At 48.8% G+C, this 23264-nt stretch overlaps 1 protein-coding gene across 2 annotated transcripts in view; it reads right to left on the bottom strand.

The window, feature by feature from the left end:
- NCAPD2 (non-SMC condensin I complex subunit D2) overlaps positions 1 to 23264 on the bottom strand; it is a 565387-nt gene that overhangs the window by 37982 nt on the left and 504141 nt on the right. For both annotated transcript variants that reach the window (XM_069650673.1, XM_069650674.1), the window contains exons 29-31: positions 16243 to 16426; positions 16013 to 16154; positions 15572 to 15724 (exon numbers count right to left, since the gene is read on the bottom strand). In XM_069650673.1, the coding sequence (XP_069506774.1) occupies positions 15572 to 15724; positions 16013 to 16154; positions 16243 to 16426 (479 nt within the window). The remainder of the gene's footprint in view (positions 1 to 15571; positions 15725 to 16012; positions 16155 to 16242; positions 16427 to 23264) is intronic.

Here is a 23264-nt window from a genome sequence, read left to right as displayed (position 1 = left end):
CGCAATTCCTACCTTCTTCAAACTAAGAAACATTTTCTAATCACACTTTCCCTCTTTACAGCCCGTCTTTTCCAGTTTCTCAATCATATTCTTTGCCCCTTTCCTCCTGACCCGTTTCCTCCCCTCTATAGTCATCTGATTTTGCTAGCTACTTTACTTACCATGCAACATTTCCTATATTCCCCCTTCTCTTCTTTCTACCTCTTAGCCGGATACTTTTTCCTTCTTGAATCTCGCTCACCCCACCGCTTTTCCCTAGATCCTATTGTCGCTACTGTAACTAAACAAGGATATCCTTTACCACCCTCTTTAACTCTCTCCACCTCGTCCCTTCACTGTCCCTTTGAAAATGGTCATTCTCCCTTCCTGTGAATTTTCGTTCCATTTCTCCTCTTCCCTTTCTTTCAAAATTCTTGAGTGTATAGTCTATGATCAAGTGTCTCCCTAGCTTGACTTCTACTCTTCCAACCCCGTTTCCCCTCTGCTACTTCAACTTTTCTTTTTACATTTTAATTTGTACATTCAGCCTCTTGCTCTTTTGATTCCCTCTTTTGGTTTCCGTTTCTCCTATGCTGACAACACACAGATCTTGGTGCGGCTTGATTGGTCTCTTCCGGCCTCTCTAGGACGTTGCGGGTTCTGCCTTCTGGCAATTCATCTCTGGATGGGCATGAACGGTGAGAAAAACGTGGTGTTGGTGATTTGTTCTTACCTGGCCACTCTGGGGTGCCCTCGACAGTTGTTACATATCTTGGGGTAACATTTTCTAACTCCCTCTCCAGGCAATCCCAGATTAGTGCACTGTGTGTCAGTTCATTTTAAGTTGCGGATATTGCGGAAGGTTCTTCCCTACCTCCCTGCTCATCTCCGTGGTCTAGTCCCTCCATCGACTACTGCAATGCTCTGTATCTGGCTCAGACATATCTGCTCCAGAAGCAATAAGTGAAGGAACATTCTGCTGCTTGTTTGGCAATACAGGCACCCAGATTCTGCTCCATCACTCCTATTCTGGTTAAACTACATTAGCTTCCAGTGGCCAAGCAAGTTCAAGGCCCTCTTTGTGGTTCACCTGGCTTTCTCCATTAAAGGGCCCGAATACCTGCAGGCGAAATTCTGTCCTTCCGTTCCTGCACAGTGTCTTTGCTCTGTTTCTTCTCTTACGGTTCCGGTTCCTCGGTTTAAGCTGGCTCGGGTGGGGGCTGCTCTTTTTCTGTCTCAGCAGCTTTGCTATGGAATGCCTCCCCCTTATCCTTGCGGGCCACTGAAGACGCACCTTTTCAATTCCCAAAAGGTCTCACCTCTACGGCTTCTTTTGCTGTACAGTCCCTGACCTGGTAGCGCCATGATGCCCTTGCTGGTGAAGGTGCGCTTTATATATTTCTATTACATTACGTTATATTTTCAATTAGGCTTCTGACTCTATAGTGCCATCTACAAAAGCATTGCTTGCCACTCGATACAAAGCAAACGCTTCTGTATCAGTGCTTTTGGCTTAACAGTCACCTTCAGCATTGTTGATCACTCCATTCTTCTCTAGGTTTTTCAGATTCATGTCGAATTGTTTCAATCCTACCTTCTGAATCGAGCTTATCCTTCAATTTGTTTTCTGAAAGGATCTGTCCTTGGTCCCCTCCTTTTCTACATCTACACTATTCCTTTCTGCCATCACTGTTTCATTTAACCTTTCAAATCACTTTTCCACCAGGATGACTCAAATCTTTTTCTCCTTCACCTGGCTCTCCAACTGACTTTCCTATTAAATCTTGGAAGTGCTCCCACTCTGTTCACCTTAACCCCTTCAAAAATGAAGCTATTTTCTTCCATGCTTCTACAGTTAGCACACACTTCTGTCGATTCCTCCCCATTCCCTTTTCTTCCCCCCATATGCCCCCTCCTTTTTCAACTTCTGGCAGGAACTCAGTGGTTACTTTGAATTTTTCTCACAGACCTCCCTAAATCGTACCTGTCGCTTCCAACATTCACAAGGCCTGTCTGTCTTTCTTTTCAAACTACTAAACCTTATTTTTCTTCCTTATATTCTCTCATCTGGAATATTCTAGCTCTTTTTGTATGCCATCCCACACTTACTCACACCTTTGTTCCACACCCCTGTTCCATCTATATTTCTGCTCTTCCTTCCCGTACATCCACGATCCCTTCCCTAATGGCCATCTCTCCCCTGCGCTTTGACTTCAGTCTTTTTTCCATGTTCTTTGCATCATTTTAAAATGTATTTATGGTTGTGCCCTCATCTCCCTGTGCCCTTATCTCCATCTAGGTTTCCTCCACCCACAGCTTTTTCGTTCTCAGGCTCCATATTCTTGCTGTTACAAAACCCCCCCGTCGCCCAGCCCAATACCAATCCTTTGCTCTCCTCACTCGAAACACTGGCACTCACTCCCACTTTCTATTCGGTCATCTAGTCCTCTACCTTATTTCGTATATTCCTTACTAGCTTTTCTTCCCAACTATTAAACTCTTCACTTTTTCTTCGAAATGCATTGTTCAGGTTTTCATTTGATTGCAGTTCATTTGGTCAGTTTTGTAGCGAAAGCGCATTACAAGCCTAAATAAATATAAATAATGCAGGGGGACCCCTGTGATCAATATCCTTTTCTATACTTTCTGTATTCCTAACATACCGGTGGCAGCGTTAATAGTACTCACTGGTGCACTACGATGCACCTTTATTTTTATCACAATTGTCCCTTTTGGCTACAACAATGACCAAAATGGCAAACCTGTCGTTTAAGACCTGTTTCCAACCACTGCCTTTGTTGACAATCCTCTTTGTGTTCAGAGTTGGGAACGGGCAAAATTGGTCATTCCTCTTCACAGTCTTTGTCCAGAGCCCAGGAAGAGAGTCAGTGTGCTTGGAACTGGTTTGCAGACATCCTAATCCACATAGACTTGCGTGAGGTCATGGATGCATACGAGCCGGTTACCCAGAATGGCTAACCACAGGTTTCATGTGAGAATATCTCTGCAAAAAATGTCACCATTCAAGAAGAAAAAGTTACTTACCAACTGGTAACATTCTTTCGACTGGATGTTCCTCCAACGTATTCCTCATCTTAGATGTATTTGTCCATCTTTAGCTGTTTCGGAAAATAAATGTCGGTAGAGGACGCCGCGCGTCGAGTCGAAGTCCCTCGAAGGCCTCCATCGAGGGTGACGTCATCGGGTATATAAGTAGCACATGCGGCGCCCATTGGCCTCAGTTCTGTGTTTCCCCTCTTGCACTGCTGTATAGATAGTGTAGGTAAGCCAGGTGTCAGCCTTGCGAGAGTTGAAGTGGTAATAACACCGGAAAATTTACAGAGGGATAGGTTGGGAGGGCGATGAGGAATACATTAGAAGAACATCCAGTTGAAAGAACGTTACCAGTTGGTAAGTAATTTGTTCTTCAAATTGATTATGTCCTCCAACGTATTCCTCATAGACTCCCAAAGCAGTGTAAAAGTTCTTTGGAGGAGGGAGTAGATTTTTAATTTTATATAGCTTAATAAAGCACTGCTTTACCAAAAGCAAGCTCTTTGGAGTGGGAAGCATCCAGATTATATAATTTAGAAAAAGTGTGCAGCGAAGACCAAGTCGCTGCTTCACAAATAGATTTGATGGGAACACCTCTTTGAAGGGCTGTCGAAGAGGCTATGCCTCTGGTTGAATGGGACCTCAAACCTTCTGGTGGATCTTTGCCCGCCAATCTGTAGTATTCTGAAATGCAAAGCACAATCCAACGTGATAGGGTTTGTTTTGACACCGATTGACCCAACTTCCTTCCGGTGTAGCCAATGAAAAGTTGATTATCCACTCTAAGCTTGGAGAGCCTAGAAATGTAAAAGCTTAGAACTCTTCTCGGGTCCAGCCTGTGCAATCTTTCCTCCTCCTTGCTGGGATGAGGTGGAGGATATAACGCGGGCAGAATTATCTGATTTAAATGGAAATCAGACAACTTTAGGTAAAAACGAAGGTTTAACCATCAATACAACTCTGTTCTTGTGGAACACAGTATAGGGTGGCCCAGAAGACAATGCCTGCAACTTAGAACCAGATTAAGGTCCCAAACTGCGACTTTGAAAGACGAAGGAAAAAACACATTGGTGAGTCCCTTTAAGAATTGTATTATCAAAGGAATTTTTTAAATAGGAACATTCTTCCTAAGAGAGCTTGAAGATGGAAAGCGCTACAAGATAACCTTTAATGGTCCCAACATTGAGACCTCTATGTGCCAATGATAAGAGGAAAGAGAATACTTCTGGAATAGGACACAGAAAAGGATCAACATTCTTTTCCCTGCACCAGTGTCAAAACTTCTCCCAGCAGCAACGGTGCAAAGATGTTGTTGCTGGCCTTCTCGCCGAAAGCAACACCTCCATGACATCATCTGGAAGGTCCCAATCCTTGTATCTCAGCCTTTCAGATACCAAGCATGGAGGTTGAGAGTCCTGACCTCTGGATGGAGAACCTGGCCCTCCTTTTGTGAGAGAAGGTCCTCTCTCTGAGGAAGATGTAACGGAGGGCAGATGGACATATCTAGAAGGTCCGGATACCACGTTCTCCTGGCCCAATCCGGGGCAATTAGTATCATGTGGTTTTTGAACTGTCTTAACCTACTGATGACTTGAGGAATGACGGAGATCGGAGGGAACGCGTATAGCAGTGGGAAGTTACACTCCACCACGAACACGTCTCCTAGCGCTCTTCTCGGGGAAATTCCCTTGAGCAATACCTTTCGCATTTCCGGTTGATTCCGGTCGCAAACGGGTCTACTTGTTGGGACAAAGTACTCTGCCTGCTCAGAGCGTCCACCGTCATATTCTTCTCCCCGGCTAGATGAACTGCTGATAAGGAAATTCCTTCCTGAATTGCCCAATACCAGAGCCCCATTGCCTCTCTGCACAGAGGTAGTGAACCTACACCTCCTCTTGTTTAGGTAATGCATGGCCACTGTGTTGTCCGTCATTTTCAGGACATTTTTTCCCCTGACAGATGGCAGAAAAGCCTTCAGCGCTAGTCTGATTGCTCTCAGCTCTAAAAGGTTGATGTGTAGTTTGGACTCCGATGGAGACCAACGACTGCTGATTGCCAGATCGTCGGCATGAGCTCCCCACCCCTTGAGTGAGGCGTCCGTCACTACTGTAATCTCCGGCCATGGTTGCCAAAAATGTTCTCCTTTTAGGATATTCTCTGTGCAAGTCCACCACAGAAGATCCTGCCGAACCTTGTTCGGAATCAGAAGGAGATCAGTCATTTGTCCTGAGAATTGGGACCATTGAATATTTCAAGCCCATTGAAGGGATCTCATCCTCAGGCATGCTTCTGGCACTAGGAAAATGCAGGATGCCATGAGGTCATGCAACCCCAAGAAGTCATAGGACTGGAGATTTCAGGCATTTTGGAATATGGAGACCATCTGAAAAATGTCTTGAGCCCTCAACTTGGGAGGCGAGCTCTTTCCCAAGGATGTGTCTAATACTGGAGCTGTTGGGAAGGTGTCATTTGTGACTTCTTAAAATTGAGGGAGAAGCCAAGTCTGTGGAGGAAGTGGCAGGTGACTTTCAGATTTAGGGCTTGCTCGGCAGAATGTGCCCTGATCAACCAATCATCCAGGTAGCGGTAGACGTGAATCCCCCCCCCCCTCTCCTGAGGTGCCCTGCCACAACTGCCACCAACTTGGTGAAGACCCTTGGGGTGGAGGTCAACCCAAATGGTAGGACTCGAAACTGATAATGCGAGTCGCCAACCACGAACCTCAGGTAATTTCTGTGCTTGAGATGGATTGGCACATGAAAATAAGAATCCTGAAGGTCCAATGACACCAACCAATCCTGAAGTTGAAGGGCCTGAAGGATCTGAGAAAGAGTAACCATCTTGAACTTTTCCTTCCTGAGGAGCTTGTTCAAGCCTCTTAAGTCCAAGATGGATCTCAGTCCTCCCCATATTTTTTGATCCCTAAAAAGGATGGAGTGCCATCCCTTGTTCCTCTCCGCTACAGGTATTGGTTCTATAGCACCTTTCTCTAGCAGGGTTAGAACTGGAGGAGTGTCTCCCCGGTGGATTGCTTTGAGGTTGCGTTAGAAAAGGAAGGCAGTAACCTTGGGCTATTATTTCTAGAGCTCAAACATCTGAAGTAATAGCTTGCCATTCTTGCAGATGCTGTGACAGCCTGCCTCCTACAGGTGTCTTGTGATGCAAGTCCTCAAAGTGGTTTTGTGGCAGTTGCTGCAGCTGCGGATGGTAAAGAGGCTGCAGCTGGGGCTGGCTTAGCACGTTTACCTCGTCCACCACGAGTGGTTTTTCTCTGGCCTCTAACTGGCCATTCCTCTACTTTTCCATATGAGGAGTAATCCCCCTCCAAGATTGTCCTGATGCACGAAAAGGCTGAGGTTGCCTAATAGCAGCTCCTAAAGATTTGGCTGCTGCTTTCGAGGTCTGCAATCTCTCAAGGCTCTTGTCACCCTTGTTGCCGAAAAGGTGAGACCCGTCAAAAGGCATGTTCAAAAGACAGTTTTGCACGTCTGGTGCCAAATACCGACTTTCACAACCACGCAAATCTGCGTATTACTGTGCTAGTGGCCATGGACCTGTTCATTCTATCTGCAGTGTCCAATCCAGACTGAAGGGATTCCTGCATGGCCTCCTTTCCATCTCTAATGATGGCTAGGTATCCTTCCCTTTCTTCCCCTTCTGGTATGTGCTCCGTCGCCATTGCAATGTACTCCCACAGAGTGTATGAAAATGTTGCCAAGGCACATGTGGAGTTGGCCGATTTTAATACCATACTCCTAGCTGAAAATACCTTGCATGCCCAACCATTCACACGCTTGTCGTCCCTATCCGGAGAGATATACAGAGAGTAGTCTGTATGAGGGACTGGCATGTTCCCCTGGTTCTGGTCTGCCAAATTCTGTCAAGTGATGTCAAGTGATGTTTCCACTAAATCCCTCATTCTGCTTTCCTCAGAAATTAGACATTCTGGGACATTAGGGGTACCATACTCTAGGCCAAAAGGAACATCCTCCTCCTCAGACCTTTCTTGTTCTTCAAAAATTGAAGTCAAGAATTTAAAATATTCTTTCCTTGGTAGAGGTTTATACATTTTTTTTCTGGAGGAACTGTTACAGTGAAGGCTGAAGGTTTTGTAGTCTTTGCAGCTTTTTCTTTTGCTGCTATTTTATCAGTTTCAGGCTGAACTGTAGCCTTTGAAACTTTTGGCACCGATGGCTTCGGGGGTCGACGAAATAGCAGTCGTCGACGGAGCTGGCTTCGAGGGCGCCGAGACGGTCTTCGAAGGCTCATCCTTCGAGGTGTGTCTGGTTCCGGACAGCATTGATGACCTCGAGCGCTCGACTCGAGCAATCTTTATCACTTGGGGTCCTGGAAGGTTCCCGATCTTTCCTCCTTCGATCGCCCGGGCTCGAGGGCGCACGAGTGTCGGAACGGTAACGCTCTCGGCCGGCTTCTGAGGAAGGCGCGGACCAAGGTTTAGCCTTTTCAAAAACCTCCATCATTTTAACTCTAAATGCTTCCCTTTCTTCGGAGGAAGAATGTTTTGTGGGGCATTTCATTTTCTTGGGGGAATCGTCAGAAGACTAGGTAGGAGACCGGTGGCATCTCTTTTTAGACTTTTTCGTCAAAGACGAAGAGTGGTGGGAACCACTTCGGGATCTAGACCTAGGTTTTTGCCTTTTGCTTTGAGGAGATTTCTCCTCATGGGATCTCGACTCGACGCTTGAGGCTTTTCGGTCGGGTTTTTGACCTACCTGTAGCTTTCCCTTCCTCTCTCGCAAGGCCTTGCCCGTCATTGCCCGACACTTCATACAGGCCTCCATGTCGTGGTTTTCGCCGAGGCACCACAGACATTCTCGTGCAGATCTGTCGTCGACATTTTGGAACTGCAGGTTTTACATTTTTTTTTAACCCCGAATGCGGGGTAGTCTGGGTCGACAATTGAGGACATCTCAAGTATCTTCTTCACAATAACTGCGTCACTGAAGCAACACATACTGTGGAAAAACAGAACTGAGGCCAATAGGCTCCGCCGCGCGTGCTACTTGTATACCCGATGACGTCACCCTCGACGGAGGCCTTCGAGGGACTTCGACTCGACGACATCGACGCACGGCACCCTCTGCCGAGAAAAAATGTGCGAATCAGCTAAAGCTGGACGAATACATCTAAGATGAGGAATACGTTGGAGGACACAATCCATTCCAATGGCGCCTTTTTTAGCGGCGGCATTATCACATGGGACCTGGAGGGGACAACCCCACAACCTCCAATTATTTTTTAAAACGTAGCCCATAAATAATGTCTCCTATGCCGTTTCCCGGCGACTATATGTATGTTGACATTATTTATTGGGATGTTACCGGATACCCAACCACTCTACTGTGAACTGATAGGTGGGCTGAAGTATTAGGTGCATACATGTGTACATCAGGCTGTTTGCCTTCCACAGACATCTATGAAACCACCCAATTTATTTCTGTTTTGTACCTGTCCTGACTTTACTTACCTTGCCAAACTTCATCTGTTTTGGGGGCACCAATCACTCCCTATGGCCAACGGTCCAGGAGAACTCTGTTCTTGTGAAATTCAGTCTATTTTTTTAACATTGCACTCTTCACCTTACAGCGAGGTGAGGTAGGCATACTTTGTGTTCCTATAACTTTGATTTTAATAATGTTGTGGTTACTTGCATGATCTGTCCGGGACGGGCTGGTGGCAGTGGATATTTTTCTACAGTTTTATTCTCGTGTGCAATTTTATTGCTCAATGCCTTTTAGAGGACCATAAACCCAAAAAGGGCGGTGATGCGAGACTTTTGCCTGTCCTTTCACCATCTTGTATTCTGGCCTTCTTTCTGCCCTCTCAGGGTCAGATTTGCCATATATAGTAAGCCCTTTGCAGAGGAAAGCTTCAGCTTTCCCGACACAAGTTGTGGTGTGTATTTGTGGCTAGCTGGGAAAGACTAGTCCCAGTCCACATCAATGCCAAAATTGTCTGTGTACATCCTAACCATTGACCAGCTCTAATCTTAGTAAAAGGAGGACATTTGCAACCATTTATCAGATCATCGTTGGTACCAAGACCTACAAAGAGGAGCCTATTGTTGCAACAAATCAGCATTATCTTCACCAACTGCCCCGGCGAAGCCCTGCTCCTTTGATGATCTGCAGAAGGCCTTCATCAATGCTTCAACCCTTGGACCAGTGGGACTAACCAGTCTCAACACATGCTTGAGGATCCTGCCTTGGAAGCCTTCAAAGGTGTGCTGCAACCATCCGGTGGGTTAATGAGCTTCCTCATGTGCTACCGTTGCTGCATCAGTCCGAGTCCCGAATTCGGACTTCGTACCCCGCACACCCTCAACACGTGAAAGATGAGGCCTCCCCCTGCAGCTTTCTAACAAAAAGAGGTACCTTCATGGTGTCAGCCATTTATTTACAGTGACATCACTGATGTTTAGGTTTATTGAGTTTATATAGCGCTTTACACCAAAGCGCTTTACAGAACAACATGTACAGTAATGAATGAAGCATAATTTTCAAACATGAAACAAACCAGTGGTACAGTGGTACAGTATTTAGGAGGGAGGTGACCTATGGTGGTTACAGTATCCAATATGAGGTCATCAGGAGGAGGGGGAAGGGAGGTCATCAGGAGGAGGGGGAAGGGAGGGCATGGGTATGAGGGGGGAGAGGTAGGGAAGGAGAGTCACGGGGGGGTGGAGAAGGGCTTTCAAGGAGGAGCGGAAAGATGGCTAGGTGGGGGTGGAGCGGATAGAGAGGTAGGGAGTTTCAGTGGATGTGGGGCCAAGAATTGGAAGGAGCGGAAGCGTGAGGAGGCACAAGGGGCTGGGGGTGCAGTGAGAAGGTAGAGATCGGCTGAGCAGTGAGCGGCAGGGAGAGTAAAATGAGAGGAGGGAGGAAAGAAAGGGGGGGTGTCACCCTGCATTGAAAGTCCTCTGAGGTAGTCGACAATGTGGTGGTCCTTTCTTCTTCGTGCCAGGGTCGTCCCAGCTGTCCAATGTCAGGCACGTTATCCTTCAGACACAAGATTGCTGACAAGCTGGACCAAAATCCCAATGGCAAAAGTGACCTCTATACAAAGCAACCACCTCCAACGGAACAAAGGCAGCACTGTGGCCTAGCGAATTCAGGAACTTTGAGGGAATCATAGCACAGGAGAAGAGAAAACATACCTGTTCCTCCAAAGGGGAAACAGGCTTACAGTTTGTGCCTGACCATGATCAGTAGAGTTCTAGTTAAGTATTGTTTGAGAGAATTCTTAGAAATGTGCCAATTCCCTTCTACCTTAGAGACCGCCAGCTCTTTTTGCTGGACTTCAGGACTTTTAAATTCTAACCTGGAGAGAGTGAGACCTTTTTCCCCACACTCATGTATTTTTCTGTGATTTGGACTCTTGTTTCTTTTGACATTGGAGTCTGACAAACTCCATAGGCATCATCTTTACATTGTCACACAGCACCTTCAGTGCAGTGACACAGGCAAGTCTTTCAGATTTCCCAAAGGTTTAAATACCTTCTCTTGGTGAAACTACTGTTTCCCGGAGCAGAACAGTGAAATTGACTTTACTTACATTTTGTAACTTTCTAGACCCAGCACACACAATCTTACAAAATGGTGCTGGAGGGGTTACTTAGTATCCCATTTGTCTAGTTTCTCAGGTAACATTTTTATGTTACCCTTCCTACAATTAATGGCTGGTGGCAGTGGTTTACTACCATTGTTTGTTCTTACCGCGGGCTGCAATCGCAGCTGCAGTAAGGCACCCATGGATGCCCATTTTGTCAAAATGGGCCCAGTCTTCTTTTTTCGCCATTTCTTGTTGGAAAGGTCCTTCTTGAGATTTACTCTGCGCACCAAACCATGTTTGGTCTCTTGGTTGGTTTTGTCTTTGGCAGGATTCACGAGTGAAGCCCGCCTCTGGCTCCAGCGTGTCTGGCAGGGGCAGGAAGCGAGAGAGATGCCCGAAACTCCTGGTGCTTAGTCTCCTTGGTTACAGGACAGCCACCTCGGAGGACAGCCACCCTCCGGTGTGATTGACAGCGAGCCTGCGAATGAATGGAAGAAACCTGCATAACAAAGGTGAGGCTTTTTGGCTAGGAAGGCAGTGTCGACCACTGGACAAAGGAATCCGAAGAAGAACTTGGAAGAGATGCCTGCTGCAACTCCTGGACCGTTGGGTTGCCCGGTGAAGCTGCTGCTGTGCTGAAGCTCCAAACTCGCCTCGACTAGCGAAGACCTGCAAAGGACGACTTCTCCCCTTGGGTTGGTGGGACCAATCAACGCCAAAGCGAGATCATCTGGAAATCCTCTCAGAGCTGGCTGTACTTCCATTGCTGCTGCAGGAGTGCCAGGGAGAGGAACACCAGAACCGAGTGAGTGTTTAAGTCGGACCTGATCTCCAGGAAGATCCTCTGGACTCCCAGGAAGCAGGACTGACCAAGCCTGAGCCACCACAACAGAGTGCTGGACCCCAGATGCAAGGAAAGCCCAGAGTTGTATCTGAGAGACCGCAGTGATGCTATTTGCTAGAGCCGCGAGGAGTTGAAACCGCAAGTGCTGCTGAATTGAAGTTTGCCCATTGCGGCAGCCGACCTTCCCATTGTAGTGCAGGCATCCCCGGATGTCCTCCCTCTTGTCCCCACGACTGAAGCCAGGAACAACAGGATCTGCAAACCTATACAGGAACAGAAGCCAGCTGGCACCATTTCTTCTAACTAAAGGTACTGAAAAGCGAATGGGACTTACCTCCTGATGTGTAGCCTTGCCTTGTCATGGTTTCTTTTGCAGATTTGCTTGCAGCTTTGCCCCTCACAAAGCCTCCCAGCTTGTGGCCATACAGTGATTCCATTTTTCTACAAAAACTTCTAAAACATTGTGCAAGACATTTACTTACCTGCAAGAAGAGCTTCAACTCACCTAGACTTTTGCTATACTAACATTGGCTGGCCTGGCTCCATGAAAGACTCTTACCTCAGACTTTGTGCTTTACCTTACACCCCAGTCCCCTTTTCCGCGTCGACTGGAACGGGCCAAATTCACCAGCGCTCCCGGGTTTGGCTTCGACCATGTAATTCCACGCGCGGATGCTTCGTCTTGTCTTTTTTTTTCTTTCATTCAGGCACTCTTGTACTCCGGCGTCGTGCTCCTCCCCGGCGCATGCCGACTTCCACAGGGTTCAGCAGGCCTCCCTCCTGCGTCAGGCTCTTCCCAACTTCAGACCCCCACGCCCTCTGCCTACGTTGCCTTGACCCAGACCACAGGTGGGAAGCTTGTACAGCGTGCGAGGCCCTGTCATCGAGGTCGCTGAAGAACAGACTAGCCAGGTGGAGGGAGCTCTTCCAGAAGTCGCCTCCAAAAGACCTCGAACTTCGTGAAACATCAAGCCAGGCCCAAGGTAGGGCCTCTATTCTCCATAGCACCCCACAAGGGAGACTCTTTCCCCAAGGACTCACCCGCGCAGGCAGGACCGCGCAAGTCCTTGTACCAGTACATGCACCGAGGCTGCTCCAGCTACCTGCCTACTGGCTGAGGGATCCTCGGATCCTCCCGGTGACAGTTTTGAGGGACCAGAAGGTTCTTGGACCATGTCTCCACCCGAGGGGCTCTGCCCTTTTACCGGCATTATGTCTGAAGGGCCACGTCCTAGTACTGGCAATTCGGCCGAGAGGGCGCCTAAACGCAGCTCTACCGGCCCACGGGCCGAGGGTGTCACACGTACCGGGTCTAGGACTGAGGAGCAGGGTAGGCCTCACGATCCACACTCGAGTCTTGGAGGAGGCTGGGCACAGCGAGCTGAGCAACACGTGGCAGGCAGCTCGAAAAAATGGACACTGTGCCAGACATCACCCCCGTCCGACGCCACTCCAGCAGTTCGGCAAAGAACGATTGTCAAGGTGGGACTGGCATCAACCAGGTACATGGCCTACAGACCATCCTTCATTTGCGCAGGGCAAGTTCCCGCTGCGTCCGTACAGGCACGGTACGCAGCGGCTCCAGCAGCCTCCTGCAACCCCGTCTGTACCCCCCAACCACTCCACTGTGAAGACAGGTTCTTTGAGAGGTTCCTCGGGCTCATGAAGTCCCCTCGTACGGGGGTTATCCTCAGGGATGCCATCAGGGACGTGCTCCCTCCGATGCTACCAGCACCACAGGCTCCTCCGCCAGCGCCCCGGCGCAGCTTCTGCCTCCGGCTCCCCAGCAGATTCCTCAAGCGGTTCCGTACCAGCCTCAGTCTCTGGTCCCCGTACCCGAGCCTCCGGCTCCCGCTACTCCTCCCTTACGTAGCATTCTCCTGACCCACAGGATGAGGAGGAGGATGATGATGATGATGATGATGATCCTGACGCGCCATCCTCAGCTAGGGCCTTCCAGGAACGTCCTGCAGGGCTGGGCCTACCTCAACCCGAAGTCGAGCAACCAACGGAGGGGGTGCTTGCTGAAGTCCTCACGTGACGCCCCTCACCCAAAACAGGAATTGCACTGCAGACCGATGTAGTCTCCCTGGCCAAGGAGGGTTGGCTCAAGCCCCACTCGGTCCAGCCGGTCAATCCACGCCAAGTGCAGGCAGATGGAGGGGGATACACTCTTGCTATCGGCCCATCCTCAGCCACACTCCTCGGTGATCGCTGCGGCATCACTATACTCTAAGCCTCAGTTGTCCTCAGCCTCCTCCGCGGCGGCACTGTTAGGCAAGGAGGAGAAGATCTTGGAGGCGTACGGGAAGAAGCTGTATTCCAACGCGGCCTTGCATCTTCGTCGGGCCAACGCCGTTGCCATGCTGGCTGCCGCTAACCAAAGGTTATGGCGGGAAATTGCAGACTTCCTCCCGGAACTCCCTACGCAGAGCCAATCACGTTTCAAGGCGGGACTGCAAGGAGGGAGTAAGGCCTTTTTCCAGTCCCCCTCCTCTGCAACAGCCTCCGAGGGAAATAAGGCATGGCACGCCCCTTCGGGTCCACGTGTGGGGTGGAGGGGGGTAGGCTTGCCCTCCATACACATTTCTGGCACCAGAATTTCGTGGACCCCTTGATCCTCTCTGTAGTATCCACGGGGTACCGCCTACCCATCCCACACTCTTCCCTCCTTCCCTCAATTTGGGACAGCAACTCTTCTGGCGGAGATCCGTCGCTTGTAGAGAGCCAGGCAGTGCAGGAAGTCCCAGCCTCCCAGCGAGGCTTGGGCTTTTACTCCAGGATTTTCACTATTCAGAAAAAGAACCAGGCAGGCCCAAGAGTTGTGCTGGACCTTTCCACCCTCAACCTCTCCTTACCTCTACAAAAATTCAAGATGGTTACACCAGCTTTTATAGCAGAGACATTGTGCAAGGGAGACTGGATGTGCTCCCTGGATCTGTGTACCTACACATCCCGATTCTGCAGCCCCATCGTTCTTTCCTATAGTTCGGGATCATGGGCTACCATTTCTAATACAAGGTCCTTCCTTTCAGCCTCAACTCGGCCCCCAGAGTCTTTAACAGAATCAGGAATACTGTGGCTGCCCTGCTCAGAGCCAAGGGCCTCCACATCTACCCAATACCTTGACGACTGGCTCGTCAGGGCTACATCTCCAGAAGAGGTTCACCACTCTTCCCATGCCCTCATGAACACACTGCACAATGTGGGATTTTCGCTCAACCTCAAGAAGTTGCAGCTGCAGCCCATGCAGACTGCCATTCTTGGGCCTCATCTGGGGCAGGTGTTCCGAGAAGGTATTTCCATCGGACGACAAGATCTCGGACATCAAGAGGCCCACCATTCACTTCCTCGGCAGAGAAGTGACCTTGGCATGGTGGTACCAGCATCTCCTGGATCTCTTGGCAGCGGTCCTATTAGCCATCCCACACACGAGATGGAGGATGAGGAGGATTCAGCTGCACTTCGCGGCCTCATGGAGCTTTAAAGACTCCTAGCCCTCAGAAAAGAGCTGCATTGGCACTTGTAACTCTGGGCACTAGTCCCGTCTATCTAGGGAACAAAGTTTAAAGTGTATTATGTTGATCAGGCTGCGTATGGCGTTCCAAACTCCTTTCTTTCTTACATATTCATTCTCCAGTTTGGTCATTAGTTACCTTGTTTTGTATTGACCTGTTTTGTGACACTAGCATTGCTAAGATTACTTGAACTGTGTTCAAAAGTAAAGTTTTGGCGCTCTGTAGCTAGAGCTCCCCAAATGTAATAATAGTAATTCACCGTACATAACAAGCTAAAAATATACCAAGAGTGTTCAAGGCTTAATACATTGTATTTTCATACATTCTGCACAACTTGTCTTATTAAAAGCGCCCTTTGTGTCTAACTGAAACCTTCACCACTTTACCATTCTCCCAAGTTTAAGCCTTGCTGCTCAATCACACAACCCAGATAAGAGTGTGTCTTTCCTGGTTCACCAGAATAGGGTGGCTGATTCTGAAAATCCAAACATTGACCATGATTTTCTGAAAAATACTCAAAGGCATACCATACGGGAAGCCAAACAAAAGCAAGATAAGTTTACATATGCCATTTACAACTGCGTCACCCAATTCTAACACTTACCTTCCTCCTCAGACTCTTCGTCGCTTGAAAATGACACAGCCAGTTTCTTGCGAGTTGTTTGTCCCTTGCGGCTGGCCCGTGGTTTAGGTGTTGTGAAGTCATCCTCTTCATTTTGGGCATTGGCGTTCCTTGTTGAAAGAGGACGCCTCTTCCCTGCAAAAGGTAGAAAAAGGGAAGAGAACATATGAATGAGTGACAGGTATAAAACATCCTGACTTAACGCAGAAGGGTAGAATTCGATGGTCGGGCACAGTGGAGGCCATTGAGGCGATAGGAAGCTCTAGTTCTGAATACTTTGCTTTATGATGGGTGGGTCAAAGAGGCATCAAGATAGGACAGGGACAAAAGTATTCACAAATGCAAGGAGGCCGTGCAAAACGACAGGTCCAAACAGGAACCCGTGACTTGGAGGTAACAGAATACAGATGTTGTGTGTCTCACCAGTTGGGTTCTTCTTGGCACTTTTTGCAGCTGTAGGCGGTGGTGGCATGGCGCCCTCCTGTGTGTCCACGAAATCCTCCATGTTCTCCATTCCCCTGCTGTGACACGCTCGAAGCTTCTGCTCAAATTCGTCAATCAGCACCTTAGTAACAGGAAAACAAAGCTGTGGTCATAAAAATAAAAACAAGACAGCCCCACTTCCCATTAAAACCCTCTGTAGATTCATTCACCTTCAACTCTGGTTTGGCCCCTCGGCGCATCTTCCCAACAACTGTCACAAAGGAGTTGAACACCATATCCTCTGTCAGTTTATCCCCAAAGCATTCAAAGTTCTCCTGCATCTTTCGAAGGCCGCGCTCTGAGAATGGAAGGAGAGTGAGGCAATGTGCAAGATCCCTCCACTGCCGCTCCGTCCTACAAGATAAAAGAAACTATGTTGGCATCATTGGAATGTTCACTATTCCCATCACATTAGCTGACCACCTGCCAGATTAGACCTTTGAGTGGACCCATTTCAGTACTGCAATATTCTCTGTAACAATTACCATTGAATGTTCTGTCAGAGGAGATAGATCTCCGACAGTAATCCTCACTGAAATCGTTCCTCTGAAACGTCCACAACGTAACCTGCTCTCAGTGAAGTGCTACCTTGAACACGCTAAACAGGAGATCATTGTCTTACCGTATCAGTATGCATTTCCCTGTACAGATAATGCCATCCCGAGGTAGAGCAGAGAATTTCAACCATAGCAGACCTCTGGGAAGAGTCATTGTTACCTATCTGCTACCAGTTAAGAGTCTAAACCTGGTAAATCAAAAGCCCACAAAATTAAGGGATAGTCCACGAACACTGCAAGTCGCACCATGCCTGATGCAGACAAACTAGTAAAACAAAACACTGCTCAAACCACCACCGTAATGTTATTTTAAAGATGCATCCCCAATTTTCATCTTGGAAACTAAATGCAAGACTGGTTCACTTTTCATAAAATAAACAATGGCCAATGATTACAATTATGGTTATGGTTTTTATGTAGTATTATTAAAAATTTTATTTTATTGTTTACAGCGCAGACCTAGCTCGAGAGCAGCAGAGTACTGTAAAGAGTGTGGGGGGCTGGCTTCTTTTAATAGTAGCGCAGTACTAGGAGGACTATGCGTCAGTATGTGTGCCCACTGCAATTAGTCCTTGGTCAGGTGTTGGTCAAAAAGTCATGTTCTGAGAGATTTGCAAAACTGGAGAATTGTTGGGGCATTCCAAGCAGACACCAGGATAGAGTTCCAGAGGGTGAGTGCATGACAAGAGCAGGATTGTTTACGGGTCTCTTTGCAGGCGAGTTTGGATTCAAGCCATTTGGTCGAATTGCTGGACGAGGAGCATGTGCCCCACATATGTGGAGCTTAGCCGCCAGGTACTCTGGTGTGCTACTCATAACTGCTTTGTAGATGATACATGCAGTCTAACAGTATCCTGGCTTTAAATGGAAACAAATGTAGTTCACGTAGTATTGGGGTGGGGTTGGGGGGGGGCAAATCAGGCACATTTCCGTGCTCCCATAATAAGACGTGCTGCAGCGTGGTGGACTGCCTTTAGGGTAACCAAGTTATCAGCTGGGAGCTCTGTCAGGAGAGCATTTCCCCCCCATAGATGTGCCAGACCACAAGAGCCTGCACTACGGTGTGCAAGTCCTGCAGTGGGATCAAGGGTTTGATTTTTCAAAGGGTAGAGATTCTGAGCGATGCTATTTGAGCCTTCTTGGCTATATGTTTCTGCAAGGAGAGATTGCCATCAATAGGGATGCCTAAGGATTTTGCTGAGTCTAAGAGTTATAGATCAAATCCTTCTAGGCGCATATCACTGAGCCACTGTTGGACAAGTTATTTTTTTCATGGGTGGACCGATGAGATTCAGTCTTGGGTGGATTTAGTTTGAGTTAGGCAATCGACATCCAGGACTGGATGATGGCTAGTTTATCACAGAGACGAAGGATGTCCTGCGTGCTATTTTCTCATTTACAAACGAGCATCATCTGCGTATTGTTGGATTTCTATATTGGGATCTTTGATGAGAGTGCCCAGAGGCTCTATATCAAGGTAAAAAAGGAATGGTGAGAGGATGGAGCCTGGTGTCTGCCTGAGAGGTAGTAAGTAAAACAATTCAGGCCAATGCCAGAAAATCCGAGCAGGCACGAGTCTCCCGTATCCATGATTTGGAGAGCATCACCCACCACCTGGATGGTGGATGTCTTGATGCTACACTTTGGGTGGAAGTGACAGTCATTTAGGAGGTGGAGTTGTTAGATTCAAGCAAGTAGTTGAATAGCAATTACTTTTGCCAAGGTTTTGCCAATAAACAGGAGGTTCGTTATGGGCCTGTAATTGGCCAGGTCGTCTGGATCTAGGGTTGGTTTTTTCAAAAGAGGTCGTATGTGACCAGTCTTGAGGGTGTCTGGGAATGATCCCTCTGCGAGGAAGGCATTGATGATGCAGAGGAGTGCATTGAATGCTGGGTCCGTCAGGTGTTTAATGATGGAGGACATAATTATTTGAGAGTAGGAAGTAGGTTTGAGGGAGGCAATCATTTTTAAGAGATTCGCGGGACAGAGGAGAGAATTCGGTGCAGATCGGCGGCAGTGTGTGCGCCAAGGTGCTGGGGATGCTAATGCTTTGAGTGGTTGATTCAACAGTCTCGGATTTTTCAATAAAAATGTGTTCATACATTTTTCTTGAGATGCTGGTACTTTGGGGTCAGGTGAGGTACAATGCTTTACTACTTCAAAGAGGGCTTTGCTCCTGCTGTTAGAGGCTGTCTCAACGGTGGTGGAGTATTTCCCCAGTGTTGTGTTGAAATTATGTATTAAAGTTTGTTTAAATTAACTTAGTTATATGGGTAAAGACTGATAGTTCACTAGTCAAGTATACATTGTAGTGTAGGACTTGCACAGAAAGACATTAGCAACTGCTTGACTTTCTGAATTGCTGTATCCTCGTAACTTGACATGGAAGAGGATTATGGGATTCATAATCGACTGCTTTGACATCAAATTGATCAGTAACACAAATTCGAAATGGAGCTCATTAATTTCCATAATTTAACCGCCTCGCAAACTCTACTCCTCTACTATAGGCTTTAGGTATTTGTATTTATTTAGATTTATATAGCGCTTTAAGCCAACGAGTATACCACACATGAATGATGCTCTACTAACAGACATCGAAGGGCAAAGATGTGCAAATGACCCAAGAGTACAAACAAGTCTTGAAACACATGAAAAGTATAAAAGAGGTTATGCAATATAAATAATACCCCCATGGGCATTACGTAAACATAAGAGCGAAATGTGTACTTTGACAGCAGTGCTCTCCTAAAATAATTAAAGTTACTCACTGTAGTGAATAGAGTACTCATAGTGCTTAGTCCCCTTTCCTCCATCCTTGTGGGCATCCCCCAACATGGGGACAATACCATAACCTTTGGCAGCGAATAATTGAGCTTCCCCTTTAAATTTAGTCGAGCGCACTGTGGCGCAGCCCTGAATGTGGGAACGCCCCCAAAAGGGCTCACCCTCCAGCACCTCACCTCAGTCCCCCTTTAACACATCGGATGCTTGAATACCTGGCTATACTGAATATTTAAGCCCTTGACGGGGGAAGGTGGGTGGAACATATGGAGTGAAGTGGACTACTCTAGTGAGTACTCTAGTCACTACAGTGAGTAACTTTAATTACTCATATATCCTGTACCCTTTCCTCCATTCTTGTGGGCGATTCCACTGGGACCATAGGGTAGGGTTGTGATAACCTGCCTATCTAGGATGAAGCAAAAAGGTTCTTCAGAACCACCTGACCGAACTATGCATCTCACTGGCGCTGGAATCCAGGGAATAGTGCTTACAGAAAGCCAGAGTGGTGCAAGTAGCTGCTCTGCCGATATCCCCAGAAGCATGCCTCTGAAACGAGAGAGCCATGGCCTTAGCTCGGACAGCATGGGCGTGAATCTCCTCAAGAAGCAGTTTGCCAATGGCTGTATACGCAAAGCCCTTTCGGCATCCGACTGCGGGAGCGGGAAAAACACCAGCAAACAGATTTCCTGATTCAAATGGAATGGAGTGAACACCTTGGGCAAGAAATTAGGATGAGTGCGCAAGATGACCTTGTCACTGTGAAACGCTTGCATGAAGATCGAGCCTGCAGCACTCTGACCCTGCACGCCGAAGCGAGCACCACCAGCAACACTGTCTTTAGTGTCACCAAGGCCATTGGCTCAACCAGCCTGCACTGCAAGGCTGCCAGAACCACGTTAAGGTTCCAGACGGGATGGGGCCTGTGCACCGGAAAGAAAAGCCTGGACAACCCACCTTAACCACTAGGTTGACCGCTGAGAAAATGTGCTCTGGCGAATTACTGTAGGCCCCAATGGCCTCCAGATAGGTGCGACAGGTGTTGACTTGAACGCCGGAACGAGCCAGATGTGCGGAAAAGGCCAGCCAATGACCAGGTCAGGGGGTCAAGCCCCTTGCGGCTAGCCCAGTGGCAGAATCTCGCCCCCTTTCTCTTGTACTGGGCATGCGTAGATGGCCTCCTGAATGATGTCCCAGTTGTCCTCCGAGAACTGAGCCTGGTGGAGTTTCTGCTGGTCAGGACCCAGGCCGCTAGGGCCAGCCTGGCCAGGTGCAGATGCTCCACCGCCCTGCCCTGCTGCGTCAGGATGCCCCTGCTGGCGATCGGAAGGTGGGCCGGTCCCTGGGAGCACATCACCAGTAGATCCAAGAATCAGGCCCACTATGGCCAGTGCGTAGCAATCAGGATTATGCTGCAGCCCACCGAAGTCCGGAACTTGCAGGGGATCTGCTGGAGCAACGGTGGAGGAGGAAACGCATAGCATCTGCGGCTGTGCCTGCAGAGCTGGAACGTGTCCCCCACAGAGCCCTGCCCCCAGCCCACCCAAGAGGCAAAGCAGCAGTACTTCGAATTCAGAGGAGATACTAACAAGCCATGACTCAGAAACCCCCATCTCTGGAACAGAGGCAACAAAAAGTCGATGTTTAACTCCCACTTGTAGGTGTTGAACCCCAAGCGGCTGAGTTGGTCCGCTTCTGTGTTGCTGTCCCCCGGGAGGTGGACTGCTGAAATCCATATGCCTACCATAAGGGTCCATTCCCAGATTGCCTCCAAGCACAGTAGAGGGGAATGGGTGCCCCCTGCTTGTTCAGTTAAAACATTGTCGTGGAGTTGTCGGTCCTGACCAGAACTGCAGTGTCCCTGAGGCAGAAAGGCCTTGAGCGCCAGGCCCACTGCCCTGAGTTCGAACAGATTGATATGCAGGAGGGCCTCTGCCATGGACCATGAATGGAGTAGCTCTCCAGAGTAGCCCCCAGTCAAACTGTGAGGAATCCGTTGTCACCACATTCGATCAGGTAAAGGGGGATCACACTGCCACATTGCAGGTCAGCAGCCACCAGCAAACATTCGGGAGGAGGAGCGGGGGGATTGGGATCCTGTCCCACTGCAACCCTGTTTCCTGGTCCCAATTGGCATAGGGTGGAGCTGGAGGAACCTCATTGTGAGGCGGGCGTGCTGGACTGTGAGCACGCAAGATGCCATCAGTCCCAGAAGGTGCTGGAACCACCAAGCAGAGGTTGTTGAGTTGGCCTTGAAAGCGCCCCATCTCCTTGCAAAGGGCGAGGAGCCCCTCAGGTGTGGGGAACACCCACTGTACCGCCATGTCCCAGCCCACTCCATGGAACACCAGATCCTGGGAGGGAGACAGCTGCGACTTCCGTCGGTTGAGGGAAAAACCCAGCTGGTGAAGAACATCTGCCAGCCATTGGCAAGAATGCACCTCCCCCTCAGGTGAACTGGGCCCGACCAGCCAGTTGTCCAGAGAGGGTATAGGTGATGGCCCTCCAGGCAGAGGAGACCAGCCACTGCATTTATCAGCTTCGTAAACACACAAGGAGTCGAAATTGAGGCCAAGTACTGGAAGTGGCACAATCGTGAACTGCAGAAATTTCCGATGTGACTGGTAGATGGGGATATGAAGGTACGCATCCTTGAGGTCTAGGGAACTCCTCTATTCTGCTGTGTGCAGGCAGTAATCATCTTGAAGTGTTGGAGCGGTAAAGACAGGTTGAGAAATGACATGTCCAGAAGTAACATCAGGCCAGCCTGGTTATGCTTCGGTACTGCAAAAATCATGGAGTAGAGGCCAGAGCCCCTGACTGACTGAGGAACCGGTTCCACCGCCTGAATCTCCAAAAGAGAAAGGATCTCTTGTTCTTGTATAAGGACCAGGGACCCTATCTGACAGAGTAGGAGAGGATGGTAGAGGAAAAGAGGAAGATAAGCCAGTGGAGACTATGGAAAGGAGCCAAGGACTCTCGAAATAACGCTTCCAGCTGTCCTGAAAGAGAGCCAGCCAGCCCCCTACAGGCAAGTGTGTTCCCCGACCGTGACGTTGCTGCTTCTTGGCGTCTGAGGTGGAAGCGGAGGTGGGAAAAAAAACATGCAAAGTCCTCTGCTGCTTTCTCGTGTAGTGCCTGGGTGACCTGTCAGACTTCTGTGTACCACAGCCCTGAAACCATTTGAAGCGGGTGAAAGCGCAGGGTTTGAAGTTGGTCCCGCCCAGAGACGGAGGGAAGGACTTCTGCCCTGGCTTAGTCAGGATGGCCAAAGACTTGGCGGTTTGTGTGGATGTCTTCTCCTTTGTCAACTCATCATCGGTGGATGAATGAAAAAGGTCACAGCCCTCGAAGGGAAGGTGCAGGATCCACTCTTGCACATCTTATGATAACTTAGTGGCATGCATCCACACCGTCCGTCTCATCTCGACCCTCAGGCACAGCCCACTGCTGGCTGTGTCGATGTGGAAGACCGAAGACTCCAGGAGGTCCTACACAATCGCCTGGGCATCCGCCAGGCCAGTCATGAAGGCGGCTTGTCTCTCCAGAGGGAGATTTGGCAGATACTCCCCCAGCTCCCGCCACCGCTTCTGGTTAGCCGCGGCTAGTAGGGAGTCCGCATTCGCTTGCCGCAAGTGCAGCCCTGAGATAACATAGCACTGGTTGCCAAATGACTGAAGGACCTTGTCCTCTTTGGACAGACAACTGGAGGAGGCTGCCGCAGAAGAAGACAATGGTTTAGTATACAGCAGGGCTACAGCCACCACTGAAGAGTGGGGCTGAGAGTGGGAGGCTAGGCGGATTGCCCCCCCCCCCTCCATCCACCAGCTTGAATGTGCCCTAATTACTTG

This window comes from Ambystoma mexicanum, chromosome 3p, assembly GCF_040938575.1.
Source record: "Ambystoma mexicanum isolate Mex_15411 chromosome 3p, UKY_AmexF1_1, whole genome shotgun sequence".
NCBI classification, from domain to species: Eukaryota; Metazoa; Chordata; class Amphibia; order Caudata; family Ambystomatidae; genus Ambystoma; species Ambystoma mexicanum.
This window is presented reverse-complemented; position numbering and strand designations above follow the sequence as displayed.